General features: G+C 40.3%; 1 protein-coding gene across 4 annotated transcripts in view; it reads right to left on the bottom strand.

Moving 5' to 3' along the window:
* The window catches only part of RARB (retinoic acid receptor beta), a 327,709-nt gene that overhangs the window by 79,016 nt on the left and 222,247 nt on the right, over positions 1-26,446 (bottom strand). Inside the window, exon 1 of one of the 4 annotated variants that reach the window (XM_005152833.3) lies at positions 14,404-15,011. The exons of the other annotated variants lie outside the window; for them this stretch is intronic. Within the exon in view, the coding sequence (XP_005152890.1) occupies positions 14,404-14,560 (157 nt within the window). The 5' untranslated portion in view covers positions 14,561-15,011. Of the gene's footprint in view, positions 1-14,403; positions 15,012-26,446 lie in introns of those variants that run through there. 4 annotated transcript variants of the gene reach the window in all.

A 26,446-nucleotide genomic window follows, 5' to 3' on the forward strand; every position in this document is an offset into this window, starting at 1 on the left:
TAAATCCAGCAAGAAAATGAGTGTTTTAATATCTTTAATTATGTAATACTATTACACAGTGGTTCAGTACCACATGGACAAAATAAAACTGTTGTGCTCTACTTGGAAATGCAGTAAAACTGACCTGCTGTGTAATATTTTAAATATTTTATTTCTCAAACTTTAGGACCATTAATTCGGAACATTTTTGATCTTTAGGTGGTTTTAAATCTTAAAATTAATAGATTGACTCAACAAGAGCCAATTCAGTGATCAAAACTACTTCAAGTGAGTATAGTAGCAGTTAAAATGCTTATCATCCCAATTAATTTGTATTACAGGCACATTGCTGGATATTGCTAATTGATTTATATACCCTTCTTTCTATACCCATTTACAAGGACAATTATGAACTCCATCACATATGTTTAAATGGGTTACATTAGAATAATATCTAGAAACTAGACTACTGAGTTTAAAACCTTTAAGAACAGGTGAATTCTTCATTAATGGGTATGCTATCAATCCACTACAAATGGCCTATAACCTTTAAGGTGGTACATGGTACTAATATTTCACTTTTCATGGGCAGTTTGGAGCTGACTCCAATGATGAGCTCCACCGCTCTTTTTAATTGTTTTTAAAATTGCATATTATATGCAGCAATAAACACAAATTAGTATTATACCATCCACGGCTTTCTGCAAGGCATGGTTTCTATAAACAAGTTAAAACGCATACATCTGTAAATAATAAGTATGCTGAATTTAATGAATAAGGGTACTAAAAGAAATTGAACAGTAGGGGATCAGCAATTAGAGTAACTGCCCATTTTATTAAAAATGTATTGTTTCCAGCTTTTGCCTTAGAAGGCTTTTATTGCTCTGCTAATTCTAAATTTTGATTTCCTTAGAAAAGGAGGTCTATCTCCTTATTTTCTTTGACAGCCCCTTGTCACACAGCCACTCACCTTTTTTACAAGGCAACAGGCAACTGTGAGGCTTTGTATCTCATTGCTCAGGATCTCACTCTCAGGCCGTCAACGCAGACCTTGTTTTTGGCATTAAACCACCCAGAGGTACAATTCCATGCCACAGTGGAGCTGGGATGAAACCTGCTGAACCAGCAAATCCCAGGCAGCCACCCCTTGGCCTTTGCCAGAGGTTACCAATGCTTCAATGGAGTGGGCAGAAAAGCACGTGTCCATCTTCCCAGCTATGTTGCTGCAAAACGGGGCCATTTGTTGAAGCTGGCAAGGCTCAGGGCTGTGAAATGGAGCCATGAGTTATACCTGCCATGAAGCAGCAGCCTTCTGCAGAGGATGGGGCAATGTGTAGACTAAGAGAGGCAAAGGTAGATCCTTAAACCAAGCAGGTATTTCAGTACACATCTCCCATACCCCTAACGCTATTGCATTGGACTTCTGGGGTACTTCTGCTTGTATATAGATGTTTTCACATCCACGTAGCTTACTACTTAAGTAAGCATCGAAAGCAATCATTACACTAGCCTAACTGCACTCACATTACTGTACTTCTGCAACTGTGGAGGTATAATTAAAACAATACATTATTTACATTTAGACATAACAGGGAAAAAATGGCTTTTGTCACTTGAGCTTATCTGCAACTAGAAGGGCAGTCAAGCCAAAACTTAACCTTTCTGACATGCTCCAGCACACATACGTGAGCAATATCTGAGATCAAAACAGGGACAAATGCTGTCCACAAACTCCTCAGCGTACCAGACCAGGACAATGCATTACTAAGAGCAGCTCATCTCAACATTTCTGATGCTAGCATAGGAAATTCAAGCTTATGGAATATTTAAGAACTGAGCATCACCGGTATCTTCTGAGGGGACAAATAAAATATACAGTTTAGCAAGCATAATGCTTGCCTGAGCAGAATTTCCGCATTTCTGAATTGAATACCTGCTAGACAAAAGATGATAACACAGTGGGGAAGGTACTTTGAAAAACTGACACACCTCTGGATTTCCTCTCCTTGTAATTTAGAGTCCTTGCCATTGAGTTTACATAGATGTTCCATATACATATATATATATTTTTTTTTTAATAGGTGCATTTTAGTTTCTGTTGGTGCAGTCAAACCAGCAAACATCCCTCTGCCCTTGTACAACAGGTGCAGCAGAACCTGGATGCTGGAAAGGAGTTCAAGTGTCCTAAAGCCAAGCAGTAGCAACACTGTGACTGCGGCTCAGAGCACATCTCCCCTCCCTGCCTAGAAGCGTAAAGATCAATAAGATATGACATTCACAAGAGACTGGAGATAGGATGAGTACCATGACTGCAGAGCACACTTCCTGGTATTCTGTTCTCCTATTCTCTACCTGCAGTGAATTTTCTTATTAAACCCTTGGAGTGAGGAATGCTCATAATTTTACCTGTATACCATCTGTCGGTACACTGTAAGCAAACACATACATGCTAGCAATACTTCCTATTCACCTGGTCTTATTCAATCCCTAGTTTATCAGTGACTTGGGTTTTTTTTTGCCCAGCTAAGCTGATCACAATTGACTGCAATATCCCAGTCTTACAAACAGGGAAAATATAAACTGTATTTTATACAGAATATGGCAAAAAGGAGCTACTTTATTTCCCAAGAACTGGACAAGCAACCTTCAGTCCTGACACCTGATGTCCCAAGAAACTTAAGGCAAAGCTTATGCCTGAAAAAAGGAAGCAACTGTTTTCAAGCGAGATTCAATTCCAAATGATCTATGACTAACGCTACCATGTTTTAGTAATTTTAAAATGTCTATATCATGATTATTCAATATCACACATAGGCATATAAGTATGTTTCACAAAACAGTGTCTATTTTATGCAATTAGTAAATTATAATGTTATGGTGCTGTTAGTTAGAAATAATTGGTTTCCTAGTATTTGCACAAGTCTGACAACTGTACAGCAGCATGTAATTGCCCCAAACTATAATATAGCTAGGTAAGCTTTCCACAGAGTATGTTTGGCATGCCTTCCTTCACTTTCTCTTCTAAGGTCTGACCCTATCATTAAATGAACCACTTGGAAATTTTGGGAAATCTTTTTCCACGCTTTAACCCACCAGATATAACAAGTCTGTCATCCAAAGATGGCAACCTATAATAGTTAAAAAGGGTAACCTAAGAACTCAAGAAATGCTCTCTAAGAATACTAACCTCTTACCAATTTACAGTCCCAATGCGCAATTCCAGTACAGCAGGACAGGGCACATTTTGGAAAGCTCTCACACCAGGGAGGCAGGAAGGACACCCCATTGTTTGCTGGTACCCCTGGCATTTGCAAAGCAGTCTGCCTGATCACTGCCTTCTATTGTTTCCTGGGATAAGCAGGGCCCCAGTGAACAATTAAAGCTTTCAATAAATAATCTGTAAGCACATTCATTTGATTTACCGTTATTTGATACAGCAGTTAGTTTCAATGGGGCAGTTACTATTGATCACATAAAGTACTACAGACAAACATGAAACACTTCCAGAACTCCATGGATTATTACTCTTTATCTGCCACTAATCTGCGTTACTTGTAATGGTTGTGAAATTTAAAATCAATAACAACAATTAGCGTTCTGTATACTCGCAGGAATGAATCATGTGAAATACATTGTTACAAAAAATGAAAGGCTGGAGAGCTTGCAAACATAAAAGGCCTTTGCAAGTAGGAGAAACTCTAAAATAATTTATCCTCATATCATAAAGCATCCAATAACAGCAGTAAAGAAAAGAAAAAAAATACAGGTATTTTAAATGCATCTGAAAGCATACACACAATTGTAAAAGGGTATTGATAAGATTTCCATAATAAATCAAAGAGATTTCAGAGTACAACTTTCAACTAAGCTGGTGACAAAAAGGCATCAAAGTTTTCCTTAGAAAATTCCACTACACGACCTACAATTTCATACTTGCTCAACCTCTACGGCAGTTTTGGGATGGAAACAACTGCAGGATTTGCCCCTATGTAGGGAACTGGACACAGGAAAAGGTCTGACTCCTCTTCCCACTGGCTTTTATTGGAGAGTCTATTGCCAGGGGAAGAAAAAAAAGTAGGCATCTGAATGTAAGAAATGAAAGCAAAGTGAACTTAATAGTGCTGGAAACTGATTGTAAACGATGTATGTTAAAAACACCTTTCTCAGCTTCGAAGTCATATAAACTAGTTGTGAATCTAATGAAATGCATGGAAATAACAGTATTTTGAGATCTTTGTTAGAGTAATAATTCTAGATAATTAAAATGCAAAGCAATAAGAGAAATGTTTTATCATTAAACTGTAACCAGAGCTCTGTGTGAAATCATCCATTCAGAAGACTTTGTTTTTCATCAATTATTTGTTATTTATCTGATGTAAATATAAGAAGTCCTAATTAAAATGTATGACTCCTCATGCAGCTTCTTGTCATTAAGACCAATGAAAGCATTCTGAAGACCATAATGAAATAATTATGTTTGCCTTTAAGAATCCTCTTCAACAACACATGGCAGTACTACACTAAATTAAAACATCAGGAACTAAATTTCTCTTGCATCTATTTCCATTTTCACTAATTATACCCCCGAGCTTTCCAATAGACCAGGCCCTAAAATTCTTTTGAAGCTGAAACAGCCTAAGGAACAGCAGCCTTTTCATAGTAATGGACTTTGATGAAGAAACAAAGGTAATGCAGCCCTGGAAGCATTAATATTTCAAAAAGAGTTATCATGTGAGAATATGTGTTTATATGAAAAACGGGGAAAAGATCATCGGCAAAGAGCCAAATATGTGTTCCAGGGAAACCGATACTCTGATTTAATCTCATTTAATTGCGTCATTCTTCCTCACCTCTTCTCGTCAGAGTAGATTCTTGTTCTTACACAGAAATTAAGGTTAGCAGAAGCAAAACACAGTGTCACTGGGCAGTATCAGTGTAACCAAGCTCTGCTTTCACATTCTTGTAGAGGTGAAAGCAGGCCCTGTGAACAATTGCAGCGTTCATACGAGACTCCATTTCAGGGAGAGGGGCACAACTATTTTCCCAAACCGCCTCCAGACATGCAGCACTTCCTAACACATAGCTTGTGCTTCAACCATGAAGACTTGCAGGACCTCTCCAAAACACAAAGAAAGGAAAGGATTTGGATAAGGGGAGGTAAAAGAAAACAACCAAAGAACCAAACAAAAAAAATAAAACAAAAGAACCTCCCCCAAAACCCCCCAAAAGCACAGAAGGATATGAGTCAGCTCTGACTTCTTGCAGGCAGCCAAAGGCTTCCTTCTGAAACTCCAGAGGGATCATGGATCCTTCTTGGCGTGGTCTCAGAGAAGTGAATGTAGCAATACCCACATACCTAACCTGCATAGCATTCGATGACATGTGCAACTAGAAAAACACAGCCAGAATATGCTCTCTAAAAAGAGAAAGTCTGAGCTTCACTGGGGATGAGGACCAGGGAGAAGTATATTCCTCTGTTAGCTCCTTCATCAAAGACACTTCGAAGAAGTATCTGAAAGACACAGGAGATTTGCCATTTGTTCTACATTCTACATCTTAATGTTCAAAGTCTGGAGTGAAACAGATGGATCTTTGAGGAAGACTGGTTTCCAAGACTTTCTGCTAGCCACTAAGGAGGATTTGACATATAACCTGATCCAGTAACTACTAAAATTTCTTCCTCAAATGAAAAGAGGAAACCCAACAGCAAAGCAATGCAAAGGAATACCCTGAAAAATGGGGGTGGGAAGAAAAATCTCCTCAGACCGAAAGCTGAAAGACGGAAGTATGAACAACTGCTTAAAAAAAACCACAAACAATCTTCCCCTCAGGACCTTATCTCAACAACGAGAAAGGTCACACATGCCTGACTTTTTTAGCCAGTCCTCTGACTTGTGCCCCAGGCCAAAAAAGCATATCGGTGGATCTATGCTCTTTGCTAGGAAGGGAAGGTTTGTAAAGGATTAGAGTAACCTAGAGAGCTGTGCAAAAATGCCCCAGAGAGTAGGCGTCTGGGGTGCACAGGCATTTCCCTGCACCCGAACCAGGGTCCTGGGGAAAGCACCTATCTGCGGATCAGCTGCCTCGGCGGCTGCAGCCCTTGCCAAAGGAAGGTTTGGGCAGGTATCGCCAGATGGCACTGTGACACAGTTTCCTAGCTCCTTTTCCTTGGTGTGCGAGTGAATGCTCAGTCTTGGAAAGACAGGCAACGCCGCTCTGCATGGTGGGATTTGGGGTACAAGGTGTGGAATTAAAAAGGCACTGGGCAGACCCAGAGAAGTGAGCTGAAGAGGAGCCTGCTCCCTGTTCTGAACTCTGGCAGAAGACGGTCTTTGAGCAATAGCACTGGGGGCATGAAGCCCCAAGACCTCTGAAAGCCAGAGTACAGCTGCACTGCACCTCAACAGCTCTATCCCAGATCAGGATTTGCAAAGAAGCAAAATATTTAAAGCAACTCAGATGCTGTTACCTCCATGTATCATGCAGAGACCTGGGAATCCTCATGGTGTTGGTCATCAGCTGGCAGAGGAGTGATGCTGGTACAAGACCACAAAGATGACAGCAAAGTCTCGTGGGCAAAGAGAAGATACACACTTCTATGTGATGTGCTGCTGTGCAGCCAGCTTGGCAGAAAGGACCACATGAGCCAATGACCACTCAACCTCAAGCTGCATTCACATTTAAAAATCATAGGATTTGAGAGATTTTTTATTACTTGACTGTTGTTTGGATTTGTGTGTGTGTGTATTTTCATGTTGTTTTTTTTGTGTGTCTTGGGGTTTATTGGTTTTATTTATTTAATTAATTAATTTTAATGGAACCATTCCTTCCACTGTTTGTACCTTACAGGCACAAATGGCTTTCTAGGATTGAAGGAATTCTGAGTTAAATCAGACTGTAGTAGATTTCCCTGGTTGGTGCAACACTGGCAACTTGTTTAATTGCTCCACACCTCTGCTATGTATCTTTAAAAGGAGAATGATCCTTCTTTATTTCTAAAAAGAAACGATGCATACTCATTGTGCTGAATATCCAGCACAATGGCATGAGCTTTTTCTGGTATTTCAAAAAAGTACTGGTAAATACATAACACCAAAGGCTCACTCATACAACCACTCTGTGTCTGAAACTCTTATTAAAATACAGGATTGAGGGTTGAGTACATTTAAGTGCTTTTGTCTAAAAGACAAAAATATACTTAATTTGTCATTTTATTGTTCAAAGAGCCTTGCTAAAAATACAACATGAGCCTAGAGAAAAATATTAGGGTTCAATGGAAAGAGATCCTGCAAACCACTAAAAGAAACTAAGCTCTGCTAAAAAAAACCTCTTTGTTGCCAGACATTTCTCTGCTCTTTTTCTTAGGGGGTGCACTTAGAGGGTAAAATGTAAGTCACTGGAAGTGCATAAAACGGAAATCCCTCCAAACTATGGATGGACTTTAACACCATGCCCTTAGTGGTGAAGATCCAGAACACTCTGAGAATTTATAAATACTCATTCAAGCTTTAACCTGTTAAAGCTATACAAGTGTCACTTGCATGTGTATATTTAACTTACATAGTTTTGCAATATTCGGTTTATATATGGTATAAGCATGGGAAAGAAAAATCACCTTGTCCGACTGGAACAAAGGTGTATTATACACTCTGTGTCCAAGATTCTTTACACAGACTTGCTGGATTATATTTCCATCTCTCTTAACAACAGTACTTGAAGAAACTGTAAGGCTCAAACAGGACACTAAAAGAAAGTGGGGTCAGTTATATAAGGGCTGGCATTAGTTTGCTAAAAAGCTTTTTTCCTACCCACTCCTAAATAAAAGGACAAAGAAGTGAACATTGTGGGAATGTGTTTCCAAACCACATGATATCCTTATCAGATTGTCATGTACAAGGGAGGTTCTCACACAGGGACCCCATGCTGGTGAGCTGCTGTGAACTGCCCCATCATATGATGCAAGTTCTCCACTCCTATTCAGATTACTAAAATGAGCTGAAGGAAGCTAGATTTTTTCCCTCTTTTCTCCTCCTCAAAATAAGCACAATGCACAGTGACCACAATCATATTAATCTGCTGCCACTGGGAATCAACCCTGAGCAGCTGCTAATGATGAGAGAGTATATGAAGAGATAATTTTGCTATTAAAATCTATACTACCACGAGTTTGAAACCACTCAGATAAATAAGTGATGAGTAGACTTTAATGCAAGGAAGCAAACAGAGAATCAGGGAAATCCAAGGCAGACAAAATACAAGGACAAAACCTCAGCTGACTTGTAAATTTATAGAAAGAGTAATGTTTTCATAAGCAAAGTCCTACTTTGTCTTATAAGTGTCTCTGTTTGCACTGTTAATGTTCTGAACTCTGTCATTTAATTACTTTTTCATACAGCTTGGGGACAGTGGGGAAGTCTTTTAAAAATTGTTAACATTAAATTAAGGTTCTAAATAACATTTGGTCATTTCAATATGTTGCCTGCTTTTTAAAGTGCTGAGGGATCTCCTAGATGCTCAGCATATTTGGAAATGAAGCCATGAAATGTGGATTTAGGATGCTAACTTTAGGCTACTGTTTCTGACATTCTTAACTTTTGAAACGTATTTGCTCATGCAAAGACAGATAATAAAATCCCAAACCTTAGATTATTTTTAAAGAGACGACTTAAACCCCATGTTTTTGGTTGAAAGTTGTTTGCTGATTACAATTAAGAGGAACAGCTAAGATTACTGTGACTGAAAAAGTGCACAGAAGAATCATTTCCACATGATACCAGTTTGTTTATTTTGTACCTAGAATATGGTTCTCATAAAAAGGCAGCAGCAGATGAAAGACATTACTCTTGGTTTGCCTGCTAGAAAATCCAGCTTTGCTGCCCTCCTGCCTATACCGTTTCTTGCAGTACAGAGAAAATGATTATTCTGTTACTTTAGAATAGTTTTGAGCATTTTGTGGCTTGTATTTTCATGGTTCCATTTGGTTTGAAAAGGCTTGGATTTCAGCAAGAAGTGGCATGGGTCACAGTGCATGGGGACAGACTTCATGCACGTGAGCAAAGGTCAGAATCAATCATAGCTTTGTATTTCCAGGCCTATTACTTTTGGCAGTTTTCCCTGCCAGAAGGGGCTAAAATATTTGCTTCCCAAAAGGACTAAATATCAATAGGGGGCAGGAATATAATCAGCTTCTCAACCACACAGCAATGAGAAATGAGGGAAACAGATCTCCTTGCCGTAGTCACTACGCCATCTAAACGTTAGATGCAACATTTTCAGCAAAAAGTTGAAAGATTTCACAGCACAGTGACTTGAAAAGGACAATAGGCCTATTTAGGCAATTATATTATGCAGGCTTTGTTATTAGCAGCCCTGCTCAGTCCCAGAAAGTCTGGATAATCAAAAGTGTCCAAGTACAGGAAGGGGAAAAGTACAACCCCACCCTCCCACACAGCCGCTGCCAGGACCTCTGGATTTGAAGGGTAAAGTCTATTTACCGAAGCTCCTTGGCCATTTTATGCATCAACTGATATCCTTCCTCATGGGGCTGCCTGCTACAGCCTAGCAAAGCTCTGGAAAGCCTTCTGAAACCACAGCTAATTTGGCCCCAGCCGCCCACCTCTGTAGATTTGCTGCTCGGAGGCTGCTGCCAGCCCCCTAAGGCAGAAACTGTGAGGGGGAGAGGGATGCTCCCCCCTACTCGCACGCATACCAGCACTGTTCCTCATGGCCAAACAGATCTCACAACTCATGGTAGCTGTGCTCTGCTTTTGAGGTCTCAATAGGATGGGGCACGGCGCAGCAGACCGTGGCAGACAGCAGTCCTGAGTACAATGTCTTTTTCACAACCCCGCTCCCAGATCGCAATGCTGGCTGTGTAACACAGCCGCACTTCATCGCCTGTGTAAAGGACAGTATATAAATTAGACCTGGACAAAAACAGTCACTTAGGATGCTTAGGAGAGGTGGAAGCATAACCGCCAACCGGGGCACCTCTCTCTCCATCGAGCCTGGTGCAGGCATGACACACACATGGTTAAGGAAGACAGCTCAGCAGTAAGCAGGGATTTAACTGGACGTGAGGATGACTAACTTCACTGTCTGAAACATTATCTCTCTCTTTCAACTCCTTAACTTCACCATAACCCTCTTGGAGGCAAAGCAGCACCAGGACAGCCTGGCTTTGTTTTGACAAGTTGCACCTTGGCTGCACAGACTCATTAGGCAAGCAGGGAGTCACGCAAAGATACATTGCTTTTCCTCTATGCTTACCCACTCGGACTTCACCAGCAAACACCTCTCATCTTTTTTGCTGGAGTTTTTGACAGTGGTGTATGTCCATTACAGTTTTCCTGTGCCAGCAGCATTTTCCTGATACAGGCTGACTGCATCAGGGTCCACCTAGAGAACAGTTGTTCTCATTTCAATTAATCTGGAAGAAAAATAAGCTTTTTTTTTTTTTTTTTTTAAATGAAGGGGATCAGAAATAAACTCTCCTCATCACATATTTCAGGGTATTAAGCTAAGAGTATAAAAATTTAAACAAAGACTGTATCCCTGAGCAAATCAGTCCAAATGATTTAGCTGTAAGTTTATAGATGAACTTTAAAGAAAATAGCCTGGTTCAAGCAGATCTTGCCTTCTGGGCACTAGCAAACACACCTGCAGCAATCTGATACTTGGGAATGCAGATTACAAGTTCTTCACTTCAAATTGTTTGTTTTTAAATTCAGAAAGATGAAAGAAAATTAAGTACTGAGCTTTTTTTTTCTGTTGAGCACAGATGTTTCCAGTGCTTGCAGGGAACAAGAACCTGACCCAAGAGTTGCAATAATCCAAATTCAGAAGGAAAAGGCACGCCTTCTAGAGTCAGTCTTCGTGAACTTTCTGACAGCGACTACCTGCTAGATGGTCTCCAGGAAAACACTTCCCACCAAAGTGAAATAAGAACTGTATACTGTGCGAGCCTTGACATCCTATTATGTTCTGCTGCCATATCCATAACTTTTGCATTCATCAAATTTCTTATTCTTCTAAGTCTAACAACACGCAGTAGGGCAGTAGTTTTCTACTTGATATAATTAGCTGAAACACTACATGCTGCCAAACTTACTCTTGTTTGGGGCCTGCTGATTTGGTTTTTTTGCCTGTTTAATTAATGAAGACTAATGAAGATGTTTTTTAATAGGCTTTTCTAAGGCCAAATCACCAGTCCTTGCAGATCCTCTCTCATGGCCTGTCCCACTTCAGCAGTATTTATTTAGCTCACGTTTCACCAAAAGTTACTATTTTTCTCTCAATATGTGCTGCTGCTGCACTATGAGGGAGTAGAAAATTCTACCTTACTTGAAAAAAGTCTGAATTGCTCATTCTTGCAATATTTATTATTTTGTTGTCATAAGAACTATTCTTGTCTGATTTGATTACTGGCCTGATTTTTATCTTATGAGAAAAGGTGTGAGAATATGCAGACGATTCTACTCCCATTTCTGAGTATTTCTTCACATTTAACATTTCTTTGCAAACAAATAATTTCCTTTTAAATTCACAATATCTAATATCACATAAAACATACAGAGCATAAAACTGGGTATTTCTGTGTGTGCTCTTAACACATTTTGCAACATACATTGGCTAACGTTTGCATTGCAAACCCATAGCAGGTTTTTCCTCCCACAGGCAGTAGGAAAAAAATGCCACACAAGTTAAGGTCGTGTGTGTTGTGCCTTACCCTCTATTTTTACTTTGCAGACCCTCATGGACTAGCAAATTCGTGATGCTGCAGGATTGTGCTTGATTAGTGAATCATAATGGGATTAACATACTGAAGATGTACTGAAGTTGGAGACCTAAAGCATTCCGCTCTAAACCCTGCAATCGCCACTTCTGCCAGCATCTGAGCTGAAACCCTGATGCTGTCTGGGATTGTTACTGGCCTGTTCAGAGTCTGCACTATCCATGTATTATTCCCTCAACAACCATTTACTATTTACTCTACAATCACATTTCTATCAAAGCAATATTTCTAAGGCCTAAAGCAATAGCTGCAGGTGTCCTGCATTTATGGCAGAGCCAAAAATAAAACAACAAACTAGACCAAAAAATCTGTCAGATGTCTAGCACTTTCAAAATTTGGCTACAATTACATTGAATTAAATTACAGAGGTCTTCATAAAAATAGAGAATCAGGAAACACTCAAGTTAATGTTAAACATTGCTATCTTTGTATTTACAAGCACTGGAGCAACCTTTAAACCATTAAAAGTTTTCTGCACCACAGAAATTCTGGTTTTGTCATTATTTTTATGAGATGCAAGATAAAATCTTACACGTTGAGAGAATTTTAGTGTTTTATAATCCACTTACATGTATTCAGCTATACACATGAGGTGCTTACACTTTCATTAAAATTAAAACCAAAGCTTTTTTCTAGAAATCAAAGAGAATTATTCATTTGGACCTTAACTAAACTGCTTTTCCACATTTATATACCATTAACTTTCACAGTTCAAATTACAGCCAATGTATTATGATTCAGGTTTCAGCCTGATTTTAAATTCCCATGCAGTGAAGATTAATCCTATTGCTTACAAAGTTACAAGACTGGATTCCTGAATGCATTTTCCTGTATTTTTTATTTACTCTTGTTAATACGAGTTCTTTGATTAACTAAACTGCTGCTATCAACACTTGTCTCTTATCACAGACCCTAGGCAAATGACATATTTACCACTCATTCCATTCTGATAAGGGTAATCCTATGTTTAACTTGCCCAAGAACAAGCACCATATATTTTGTTTTTAAGAATCCTGCTTCTAGGTATTAACAACATACAAGAGAATGAGCAGGGCATTTTGAAGCCAGAAGTTACTTAAAGAACATTTTGCAAATGTAAGCTTTCTAACAACAGCATATGCCTCCTACTCCAGAAGTTTATTTAATTCCAAGTTCCGCAACATCACCACTGAAGTTATACTAACATTTAAACTATGGAAGGAGGAAAATACCTTTTTGTTAAAACATCTGTTTGGGTTTTTTTTTTTTTTGTTTCCCCTAACTGAAGCTCTCCATAGGTAGAAACATTTTGAAGTAAAAACTTTGTTTTGTATCTTGTTTGAAGCATTTTGAAAATAGCACGGAGAAAATAAACATCCCATGTTGAACTTCACAGCTCATTTTAGTTGTAAAGACATCAAAACATTTGCAGTGTGGTAGGCTGGTAGTCACTGAGTTTTACAATTCTCTTTTCATTACTCAACCCACACAAACGTCATACGGTGACTGAAAACTTTTAAGCACAGTGAAAAACACTTTCACAAAACATTTTTTTTACGTTCCGCCCTCCATTCCTTTGAAATAAACTGTACTGAAGGAAAAACTATTTAATTCCTAGGTAACATTTTAACGTCCTGCAGAACAGTTTCAAAAAGAATTACACAGTTAATGGTGTACTGAAGTGCCTGCGAGTGTGCTAAAAACGTTTTGATAGATAGCCAAGTCATTTATCTACATCACCGTCAGAGCAGTGAAGCATCCTGCAAGCTTTTATAAGCTGTATAACGTGATGCTTTCTGGCACTTTTTGTCATTTCTCAAACTTTAAGCGGAGGTGATAAAATACTGCCATTGTTAACCATCTATGTACTTCAGCAACAAAACAAGACCCTCTAATACAATAATGCATTTTCAGAAGTGTCCTGCCACTAACTCTCCCTCCTCTGTTACCAGTGCGACGCTGCCTGAATCTCAAGGTATAGAAATAATTGATGGTGAAACTCAAAGGGTGTTCACAGTAAGTAGTTTTCTAGCAAAACAGCAACTTCTTAGAGCAACAAAGTGAAGAGGAAAGGTGGCAGCAAGGTCAGTACAAAGAAATATTGCCTTTTCTTAGGAAACTTAAAACTACTGTCTGATTTTTGGAATGGCATCTACCCAATGCAATTCCATGCCTTTTCAAGAACTGTTCAGAGCAGTATTTTAATTGCTTGGCTGCTCTGCTAAAATGCACTTTGAGACAACACGCATCTAGATTATTAGAGGTGCGATAAAATTAGATTAAGGAGGCACAGAAAAAAAAACTACCACAGAGATGTTATGTAAATTTGTCCTTCACTCGTTGGAGTTTTGCGAGTTATTTGCTGTATTACATCATAATTTTATATGTTCCTGCTTGGCTCCACAACTGTTGTTAGGATCAATATGCTACATGAGAAGGGATAAACAAAAAGCAGCCTGGTGCTTCTTTGCTTTTTTCTTTCTTGACAAAAGGAGAAAAAAAGCTTGCAAACCACATTTCACACAAAACCTCCCTCCCCCCCATCATCCCTGTGCTTAATTAAAAATGTTTATGTTTCAAATACACAATAACAACAACAACAATAATAATAACAGCAGCTTTAAATTGGAAAAATAACAGTTGGGACCTACATTGAGCACTGTGTCGGTGTTGCCACTCTGTTTGTGCCAATCCACTGAAGCATGCTTTGAGAGCCTTCTCCTGGAGCATGCAGGAAGACGGACTCGCAGTGTAGAAATCCAGCATCTGAGCAGGGCTCACTGCTAGAACATCCATACAGTCAAACATGATTCCCCCTGCACAGAATGCCTGCAAAAGTGCTTTCCTCTAGGTGTAGAGGAAAATGGCACATAAAAGTACACCCAACTCCATCAAACTCTGCCCCTTTTTTGGCACGTAGGCTGTTGGTCTTTTTCCCAGACCAGAATCATGAATTATGACAGACAACACAGCTAAAAGCCTGTAATTGATCCAAATGATCATTTACCATTTTCCAGACTGCCCAGCCAATCCAGCAAGATGGGGGGAAGCAAGCGGCATTCCAAGTTTTAGTTCTTACGAATTTCCCCCCAAAATCTCTTTAGACTCAGTCCCACTCCTCAGGCGCTCGCCGGGTGTGTGCCGTGTCCCGCGTTGTGCCGATCACCCGCCTCCCCAGGATAAAACAGCTCCGGCAGGGACTCGGGATCCCCCTCGGCTGTGAATAGATGCTTCTGCCTCTGAACAGCTCACTTCCTACTACTTGTGTCACAGGGAATGAAAGATTGAATTGCCTAATATATGCGAGTGAACTTTCCGTGAACCCTTCCCAGGCTGCTAACCTTCAAATGACCCAAGCGGTCTGACATCACCAGCTCCCAGGATTCTCACACGCCTTCACAACTCCCAGCAGCCCTGCAAACAAGCAGGCAGGCGAAAGCAGGCGGGCGGGCGGGCAGGCAAAGGCTAGCCCCAGCGCTGCCAGAGCCGCCCCGCTGCTGCTGAGCGGGCACGGCCGCGGCGGGCGCGGACCGGCAGCCAACTTGCAAACAGACCCAAAATTATAAAGTCCCAAAACCCCAAAGCAACCAAAAGGCAGAGGAGGAGGGGAATGGAGGTGGGGATTGAGGCAGTGATGTTTTTTGGACGTTGGAGAGAATGAAGCTCAATCTGCTAAAACTTCTGTGCGGGCCCCCCTCCCCGCCGTCCCATTCCTTTCTTTAGCAGAGAGGCCATGAGTGAGGTGCAGACGTCTGCTGCTGTATCAAAGCTTTGGGCTTCACTTCAACAACGCAGTGGCAGGACTGGACTCAGAGCACCCTCACAGCCTAACGGAGCCCTGCTCAGTTCCATCAGCTGAGACACGGCTGGTGCCAGCCCGACTCCTGGCAGAGACCTCACAGGCCACTCCCTCCTCGGGTGTGTGGGGGGGTCAGGTCCATCTTTCATCCCTTAACCCTGGCTTCTAAATTCCAGGTCTCCCCAATGGGCCAAATTTGGCAGGCGCCATTGCCCAGGAGAACCTGTCCTCACCATTCAGCTCAGAGGCAGCCTCTGCTCCCCAGCCCAGCCGCCGGTGGGTCCTGCCTGTCTCTGATTAGCAGAGAGGGGCTGGTGTCGGTCGTGTGGCCCTGGAGGGGTTGTATCAGCTTTCAGAGGGCTAATGAGCCCCAGATCCCCGGGAGGGCAGAAAGGCCACGAGCAGGTGCCTGGGGAACAGGACCCACACCAGGGTGCTGGGAGGGCAGATCATGGCTGCCCTTCACAGCCAGTTTGAAGGCATGGGGGGCTAACTCCCACCAAAACAACCACTGAGGTCTCCGCAAAACCACGCTGCCGGCAGCTCCCCCCCATGGCAGGACTACCTGTCAAGGCCTTCCCAGGGATTGTGCTATGCACCATTTGCATCAATCCAGCAGGTAGCCCTGTGCCTTCCAGGTAGATAAGCACTTTCTGCAATGTCCTGCTCACAAAGACTCCATCGAGACCTCCACCAATCCCTACTCCTATGGACACTTTACTAATAAAAACCAACAGCCTAGAAACACTCCCCCAGCCCACTGGAAAGCACATGAGCTCAACAACCACGTGCACACTTTCATTTTAAGCAAATGAGTCAAGCTGCCTGAGCCCTGGTGGACTGAGCACCAGTCCAGAGCCAGGTTTCCCGAGGCACTGAGAAGCATCCCAAAGCTAGCTGGGGTTCAGGAACTGGGAAACAAACCCCTTAATTACTGCCTGTAAGCCCAAGACGGGAGTCAGGCAGAGCAGGGGATGCTATGTGCAGACATGGCACACAACTGATGACTGTAAAGACACACCAGCGAGAGACTCATTGTGGGACCTGCACAGCCACTTGAATGCATGCAGTGCCCGCTCTCCACAAAAAGCCCTTTGATGAACCGAAAGCTCTCTGACAGTGCCTGCTGATTGTATTAACAAAACTTTTACACATGTTCGGGAATTCAATAAGAAACCAAAACACAACAAAACCCTCCACACAGCGCACACTTGTTCCCTGAAACTGATACACCCACACTGAAAACCAGTGGCCAGCAAAAAGACCTGCTCCAATCTGGGAGCAAATTCACGTGAAGAGATAAAACCAAAAGCTTTTCTTACTTAGCCTCCTCCCCCTCTGAGGGGAGAGCTCTGGCTGTCCCTGCAGCAGGCAGCCTCTCTTCCCGGCTTCCCTCCAGGCAGAAGAGTTATAAATGCTGGAGTTCAATAGCATCTTTTTAAGGACTGTCTCAGTCCACTGGGGTGTTCTCCCCCAGCTGAAGAAGCCCCTGCACTCTGTAAGCCAAAAGTGATGCACAGCACACACTTACTGAAAAAGCCATCCTTCAGGGAAGTGTTGTTTAAACCATTTCAGCCCAGCAAGCAGCATTCGCTGTGTCAAAAAGGCAAGCAGAAAAGCAGGTAAAATCTTGTTCCAAACTCAGCTGGCCACGTTGCTACAGTTTTGGTTTCAGTAGCAAAGCTAAATTAAAAGGCACTATTTTCTAACTAGATAACACAGGATGCACGAGAAGTTTGGAATCTGTATAATGTATTGCCACAAAAATAACTGGAATGGATGACATACAACACAGTATGTTTTGTCAGCCTCCAGCTTAGGGAGAAAACAGCATTTTGTAAAGACCAAGGCTCTTGGAACAATTTAAGCTTATGCCAAGAAAAAACATATTGCCCATGTGAGACAAAATAAACAAAATCAGATAAACAGAAATACAGTTATGTTTATCCATTAGCATATTGTATTTAAACATAAAACCTGCCCATTTTACCTCAACATGTAGACTGGCAACTTCTGAAAGTGAATGTCAGGAAGTCACACCCTACTTACTGTGTGTGAATTGAAAAGGATGGCTTTTTCTCACTGTCTCTAAATGAGCCAGGTAGCTCTCATGTTCTATGACAAATAATAGTTGTGCTAATGCTTATACTTATTACTAAAACCACACGCAATTAACAAATCCTTCAAATAGCCTCATGGTTTGCTCACATACTATTTCTACAATACAGTAATTTATGTATCTCATATTTCAAGCATGGTACTTGTTTTTCTTAGATTATCAGGAAAAGCTACATTCATAAAATGGGGTATTTTCTAGTTTAGATCAGGATTAACCATGATTATTGTGATAACTAGTAGCCCTCTAATTCAATGCAATGAAACATTAAGTGTTGCCACATACTTTAAATGCCTACCCAGCTCCCTTAGAGGTGTGAGTAGGCAACAGCTCTCCAATATCTTCCACTTTATCTGTGTAAAGAAATTGTGATTTCACATCACCGCTTTGATCTGTTTTCTCTCAGACTACGATGGCAGAAACTTTACAATAAACATATTCTTAGCCACAAGTGAAATAAAAAGCAAAAGTTCAAGTCAGAAATCTATTTCCTCTGGTGTTACTGTATATCTGTCAGTGTGACATAACACATTTGAAACCCATAATCATAAAACAAAAATTTACAGCCAAGGTTTAGGGTCTACATCTGTTTCTCTGGTTTTTGTACTAAAATTACCCACTGGACAATTCAGAAAGCAGCACTATGAATCATGTACTGCACACATGTTTGTGCTGGTCACTTTTTTGTTAATACAAGAGAGTGAGCATGCCGTAATACGCTTCACCAAGAGAAAGAGAGCATTAACTGGAATTAGGATGAGTGCACTGGGCTCTCTAACAAAAACTACTTTACTACAAGGAACAAAATATTCCTGGAATATTACAGACATATTTATAGGATGGAAAAATTAAGTATTACATGCAAAAATTCTCCCAAATGAAATACTTCAGGGGCAGCAGACTTTTTTTTTGCATGCATTTTACTATTAATCAAATGTAGCACTCTCTTGAAACAGTTTTGACAGCAGAGTAAATGGTTACTAGTGAATGATGTTTGTGTTTAAGCAGTGAAAGCAGAGACAAAGTGATGTTTTCTTCTACTCCCTAGGCAAGAGCTGACACTAAGCTTGCTGCCTCAGCTTTGATACTCACAGATTCCTTTGTGTCAGTTGCTGGGAGAATCACTGGCAGTTCACTAACCCTGCCTCACACACAGAGGCTTTGATTTTTACCTCTTCATTGAGAATAGATGTTAACATGAAACAGTACTTGTTGGCCTTGGTATGTTCCTCACCCCCCTCCAAGTAGCTATCCAGGGTTTCAAAATCTGAAGACCTGAATCCCCCCGCACTACATCTATTTTTTAGTGTAGATGGATGTTTTCCTTGCATCTTAAGCACATGAATGATGTCAAAAGATTATGGGAAAGAAAATCACTGAGTTGCAAGAGAATTGCTGAATATTTAAAGCTCCAAGGTAGTCTTGGGGAAATGGGTATCAATACTGAGCAAGAATTGCCCTGAAGAAAACAGTAAAATTACTGGCACGAAATGGCACAAACGACATGGAAAAGTATGAATTTTACAGTGAAATTAAGTCAAAAAGGGGGGTTTTCTGACTGCTATATGCTACTTATGCACAGGTCACAATGACTGAAACAGGAATCTGCACGTAACAGGAAGAGTTACTTCAGGCCTGAAGTATAACAGCAACTGGCAAAAGACTATTCAGTGCAGAGCAGTATAATATTTTAGATGGGAGAAACAGTTAGTCATCTCCAAACCCAGAACTCAGGCATGCAGCCAGTCTGCAAGCCACTTAGTGATAAAGACTTTTTGTCTGTTTTAATCAGTGGGTATGTATTCGTAAAGATGCCTTTAAAGCTGATTGCTTAACTTAAAGGCTATAAAAATAATTCATCTCCACAAACTTGAGCACATGACCACATTTCTTAGAATCCAAACTGCATTGTACACTCCTTTGGCCCAGAGCCAGGGGAAGAGAACTGCCCTAAATGATAAAACTGGAAGTGTATATGGTTCAGCAATCCATTTCTAAGAGTGACTGCTACTAGATCTAAGCAAAATACAGGAATCCCTAGTGATTGGCAGAGTGCAACTCACCCACAGGTCCTCTAACAGCCTGTTCTGTAACAACAAATCAGTTAAGCATTAAAGCACGAGATTTAACATCTTTTCCATTTTTTTTTTTTAAATAGCCCGGATGTTCTAGATATTCACATACATTCCATGACTTTTTGGATTGTGATCAACCCAAATGACACAGAAGGAGGTAGCAAGTTAATGGGCTGTGAGACAAAGAAGGATAAGTTTATTTTTAAAAACACTGTAGAACTCATCCATGTTGCAAATAGAGGAAAACACAGACCAAACTGCACCTGAGGCACCAAAGGCGGACTGCTGTAGGCTCCAGAAAGGTTGGCATCATGCGCCTGAAGAGCGGATGACGTCCATTTTTGAAGTACATACAAAGAAAAAGCATTATTACATTAAAAAATGCCTACATACTGACTCTATACTTGCTCTTTAGGAAGATCCTGCAGTGCAAACACCACTGCTAAATGGAAAGGGAGGAAAAGAAAAAAGTTTGCTTCATTTTGTTTTCTTTTTAAATGACCAGAAACTCTTGTTTCAAGGTTTAGCCAAGAAAAGAGACTTTCACTGCTAGCCTATAAATCCCTCAAAACATTGAGTTATAATGAAAATCCTGAGGTAACTGGAGTGCCATGCATGGCACTGACACATTGCATTATATAATCCTGGGAAAATGAGGGATGTGAGATCTATAAAGTATAAGTAGAAGCAACATGTAGGAAAGAGCAGAAGAGCAAGTAATAATATTCAGTATTTAACTGTAGAGAATACTACTTCTAACAATAAAGTTTCCTATGTGCTGAATATGCATATAGGTGTAGTATATTGGCTGAAGGTGAAAGAGCACAGAGCTCCATTAAAAAGAAAACAGAGATTCCAAAAGGCTATTTGAGTAACTGTTTTGTTTCTGTCTTTTTTTAAGGAGGGGACAGGGGAAGGCAAGAGTTGCCTAATAAAAGGATAGCATTTCCTGATGTTCTGAAATCCTGAAAGGTGCCTCACAGTGTGTAAGTGAATAAAATGCAGAATAAATTGAGTTCCAAACAGAGAGAACTTACAACCCGTAGTTGTATCCAGAATCAGAATAGAAACTGAGACAACAGTATTTCTAGAGGTTCACTAATGGCAGTTTAAAATCTTAATGGAAAATTAGCCCTATTTTTTTTCCAGCAAAAGACCAAAGTTACCAAGAAGTAACTGGAACTACAACTCAGTGCAGACATACATCCCAACAAAGACTAAACATTGCTTAAACCTTGTTTAACTTAAGACAGACTTAAGCAGCATTTAGGGCTTGTGTTCCTGCACTGCTGCAGGGACAACCTACACAGAGGGATCCCAGAGACCAGCAACAGCCAGAAACACACTTGTGCAGACTTCTGGTCACATAAAGCCTAATAAAGATTGGATTGGGTTATGCCATTAGTGTAAACTGCAATAGATCTACAGCTTGGCAGCTTGACACATATATTCATGCAAATCCAATTCCTGTTTAACTAGTTCCCAAACCTACATCAAACACTGAAAGAACAGTCCAGTATCCTATCTGTGGGCATCTTAAAAAGCAGAATAAAGGAATGACTGGAAATGCACTGGCATAGCTACCTGGCTAGCAGGGATAATAAGAATAACAATGTGGTGACACCACCTGAAATCCACTGATAATGATGGTCATTATGACAACACCTCTGCTCTGCCTGTTGCCCTAGCACACTGTTCAATCCCACTTTTATTTCAACATGCAGATGTATTTTCAGTTTGGGGTACAGCATGCACAAATTCTTACTGTAAATGAGGCACGATTACCTAGAAATTGATATATGTATTTGGCAAATCAGCATCCCTTCTCTTTTGTAGCATGTGCCATCGACACTGTGTGAATTAACTAAGGGCACATGTCCTCTCATCTCAGGATCATTGTTATCACTGTAACTATATTGACTAGACTGAAAAGTAAACTTTGTTAACAGGGGCAGTTTTACAAGCATACGGGTTATCATAATGTAACTACTGCTGAGTAGGTAAGGGAGTCTGTATATCCCTTTCATGCTACAATAACTCTCCATGACTGAGCTGTTGCAGGTACAACTCTGTCAGATTGCCTTCTCACCCAACATTGTTATACCAATGTAACAGTCAAAAGTAGACAAGATCTCAGCAAAAATCAGGCTGGGCTGGATTCAGAACAAGCAATGGCAGTATGCAAGATGTTTACAGATTTCCAAACTCTACTAGAATGTACCTAACAGATTGTTCTTTGGTGCATTCCTCAAATTCTACTTGATTTATGCAATTTAAGTCCACAACGAAAAACCTGTGTGGTCTCAACCTGCTTCATTAAGCTAGTCCTATATGAGTAAATTCATCTGGAAATTCCCATATTTTTGATCTGCAAAACTCCCGTATTGGGCCGCAGAAGGGATATTGTCCAGACATATGGCTATACTTATGAAATCATGACTGACACACATGCTTTAATCAAAGAGGACTTACAGAGCTGGGGTGCAGTTACAGACTGTGGTGGTCAGCAGAATATTGCTCAGCAGTTGTGAAGTATCATGAGTTTTTTGCCCTCACAGGACCTTTCTGTGCTGCACATAGTGGAGGATGTGCAATGTGGTCTCTGAGCAAGTAATGCATATCAGGCTTTACAGTCTATAAAACTATCAATTCTGCTTTGTATAAACCAGACCAAAACTCTTCATTTTGATATCTTGAGCCTTCTTGACTGAACAATTCTGCACAGACCTTGCCATCACTCTGAAAAAAACCCCATTACTTTTAATCTATCCACAGTTTGGGGCAAATGCCTTAAAAATAGGCTTCTCATTCATGGGACACTGATTTTCCACATATTCTCATCAGGCTACCAGAAGAACAGATTTCACCTATACAGGGACATGCAAATAAGAACAAGTGCATGTAAACTCTTTCTTTCACAAAAGTGGTTCTGAAATCCTGCCCTTGCTGTATTCATCCATTATCTTTGGCATGAAGTATCCCAAAGGGTATGCCAGAAGACAGGGTTGTGGCCCAACTTCTTCAAGGAATTACTGAGACTGATGGATGGGGAAAGTAAGCCTCAACTCACAGGAGGTTTAGTAACAAGGATGAGGCATGTGCACACTCCCAATTCTGAGAAATGTGTTGGAATTCTCCTTAGAAAAGCACAGCATTGTGTTACTTACAACCAGATCCTAAGTGACTAGACTAAATGACAAGTTACTGAATGCATGTTACTTAACGACTTAAAGTTTAAGGTCCACCTGCTGGATTCCTAAATTTATCAAAAACCTGTTTGGTTGGTTGTTTTTTAAACAGACTTACTGAGAGTACACAAGTGCACACCACAGATACTCAAGCCTATTCTGCTAGCTGAGCAACACAGGAACATTATGTCACTCAGAGGTAGGACCGCACAGGCGTGTAAGAAAGGCTGAGAGCTCTGCCAAAGCAAATTATCAGGCAGAATCTCACTGGAAAAAATAAGGCACACATATCAATGTGAAGTAATTCTTACTGAGAATGGAACAACATGCTGACAAATACCACTTCATCCTCTTGCTTCCTAAGAGAACCCAACAGCCAAAGCAGGGATTCCTAAGTAGTGTTTTTACAAGCCAAGCTTAGCCTCTCCCTCATCTTCTCAGTAGCTTTCAAAGGGACTGTGGGTGGATCTCCTCCAGGAAAAAAGAAAACCAAAACCCTCAGGAGTGCCACCTCTTCCATACAAATACATTGGCACAACCACAGAGGCTTTGACTGAGCTGTGAGACTTTGAGAAAACAGACTTGGCTCTTCTAGGAGAAATTAAAGAATTCATGCTTCAGCCCTCAGGTCTTGAGTGGCCTTAGAGCAGAGGAATTGCTAAAGAGAGCGTCTAATCAGGAAGCAAGGAAAATCAATACTAGCTTCTTGAAATACCTTAGGCAGGAAGGAACAGCTTAAGACTGAGATATTTAGCCATTTTTTCTGTTAAGCAAATGTGTTGAAGGATGCACACACAGGTGAGAAAAGAAAGACAGGAGAAAGCTTTCTGGAGGACTGAGAGCAAACCAAGGCATGCTACCCTCAACTTGTTTGGGAAATCTCATCTTTTACAAGTTTCCTAGTTTTGGTGCACAAGAGATCTTTCTACACACTACTCAAAGCTGTCCAAAGTAACATTTCCAGGGATAAATGCATGTCATTGTACTGTTATTTTCTAACTTTGGTGTGGAATACAATAATTTAAGACTCAGCGGGAGACTATGAAAGGAGCAGGAGTGTAATTCCAGTTCAGAAAAACTTCAGTAACTGACAACATGTTAGAAACACAAGAGAGATGCATTGTATTGTCGGGCTAAGTCTCATTGGCTGGAAACTCTGACTCTCCCAGCAGGGTTCAGTTACATAGCAACTCCTGAGGGCAGATTAACCCTTTCCCAGTTAACACATCTGGCATGATTTAAGAGACATTTTCTTCCTCCTGCTTCAGAATTATTCCATAGGTTTGCAAATATCAGGAAAAAAAATGAGTCAAGTGCTACTAGGGTAAAAGAAAAGTTATCTGACTCACAATGGGATACTGATGGTACAAAGAACAGCATGCAGGGAGGTCAGGTCAGTCTAAATCATATTTTGTATCATCAGATGTTGTGACATGTAAAAAACAATATAATTTTCATAAAATGGTTTATGCTTAATCTGCAGGGATTCTATATGGACTGCATTTATCAAGTACCAATGGTCTCTTTCACCCAAATTCACCCATGTCTAGATAATTACTGAAGCTGGTAGGGGTAGTAACTGATCTAGAATAGAAATTCTCACCATCAGAGAATGTGTTGCTTTCATCCAAAACTGTACAGGCTGACTCCTGTAAACTTATACACCCTTGCAATCTTATAATACTATTTTTTTTCCTAATTGTCCTAATTACTGTCATCAAGTAATTACATAAGAATCTCAATTTACTTCATTACAGCAATTTTCCTATTTTATTTTTAGAACTGCTTTAATTTGTGTGTGTGTACATTAAATGTAAGTACAAATATTATATACAATTAGCATTAATACTGTTCCTGTTCTCCTACTTATCAGAAATAACAAAGTTTGTATCTACAAATGTCAAAATTTAGGTCAAAGACTCCTAAAGCTCTCTGTTTTAAAAATGTTATAATTCAGGCCTATTAGTTTATGCCTTTGTGAGAGCCTGAGATGGACCCTGGGGAGGAGAAAGGGCACACATCCTCACTCAGGATGCACTTTGTACAGCCACACTTTGCTACCGTGAGCCGCAACTGTGCATTGTAGTGCACTGTGGAACTACTAGGTTTCCAGCTGAGAAAATAAGAGATCAGGCTGATGTGAGATACACTTATTTCTGACCATCTTCTGGTCACAGCAAGGGAGAACTGTCTGTCTCATTTCTTCTTTACGCACCCAAAACTGGATTCACAGTACTGAAGACACTAACCAAGGCCAGAAAGTGCAGGCACCACTGACACTGCCTATTTCAAACGAGCAGGATAAGACAATACCCTTCCTTTCCTCTCTAAGACCCAGGGACCCTCTCAGTAGAAAGTTAAGAGGAGAAAAGCCTTGATCCAAGTCTGCTCCTCTTCCCTCACCCACCATTCTCACATAAGGGGACACAGGTGTAATGCCCACCTCCCAGCATCTCTTAATGAAGGATATTCACTACTCAGTAGCAGCTCCTGGCCACTGATTAAGGCTAGGATTAATCAGAAGAACCAGAAACTGATCTGCTCTAATAATACAGAGAACCTTGTTAAGTTTGTTGTTTATTTGTTTGGTTTTTTTCTCAATTGCTTTTATAGGTAACTGTTCCATGTTATTAGAAAGACTACCTACATGGTCAAGTTACTCTCACTTATCTGAACATTTCAGACTCTAAAAGTTCATCTGTATTTTCTTTGTATGGTTCTCATAGACCACCTGTAAATCTAGATGGGATAGAAAGATATAATTTTAAATCATATTGTTTAATTTGGGTTGCAGGATATCTTAAAAGCTCTTCTTGAATAACTTAGCTGCTGACTTTATAAAACTAAGAGTATCAAGGTAGTGGATGGGCGATGAGGCCAAAAAGAGGTATTTCGGAAATATTTTGAAAATGAATGAGCAAGAATCAATTTCATTTCTCATTACGGATTTTTTTTCTTAAATTCATATTATTCATGTAAAACTACCACTGATGCCATTGGAAATGCAGCCTCTAAAAGAGTAAAACTTGAAGGACTACACTCGCTATGCTTATGCTCTATTGAAAGTACCTTTTCATACGCACCTATGAAATATTTATGTTCTTCATTAAATTAATTCCTTCCTGCAAAATATAGGTGTATTCTCATGTTCTGCTACTAAGGTTGGCGATATCCAAATAAATTTGCAACCATACGATTATATCAATCTCCAGTACTACTGTATCAGTACTATAGCCATAATTAACTAGCTGCAGGTCAAATTTTGAATAAATCTTTAGAAATTAAATGCATAATTTGTCAAAACCATATGCCTTCATAAATTGATTATTCAGAATTTAGAAGCTTTTTAATTAGGAAGAAATTTATGCAATACCATGTGTAATAAGTACGAATCAGCTCTTCTGTGATATTTTTGTACATCAGCAAAAATTAATACATTGAAAAACATTACTAGGTCATTGCAGTATTTCAATGTCAAAAGAAATACATAGTTTAAATGTAGAGGTTAAAGATATT

The sequence above is a fragment of the Melopsittacus undulatus genome, chromosome 1 (assembly GCF_012275295.1).
Source record: "Melopsittacus undulatus isolate bMelUnd1 chromosome 1, bMelUnd1.mat.Z, whole genome shotgun sequence".
Taxonomy (NCBI): domain Eukaryota; kingdom Metazoa; phylum Chordata; class Aves; order Psittaciformes; family Psittaculidae; genus Melopsittacus; species Melopsittacus undulatus.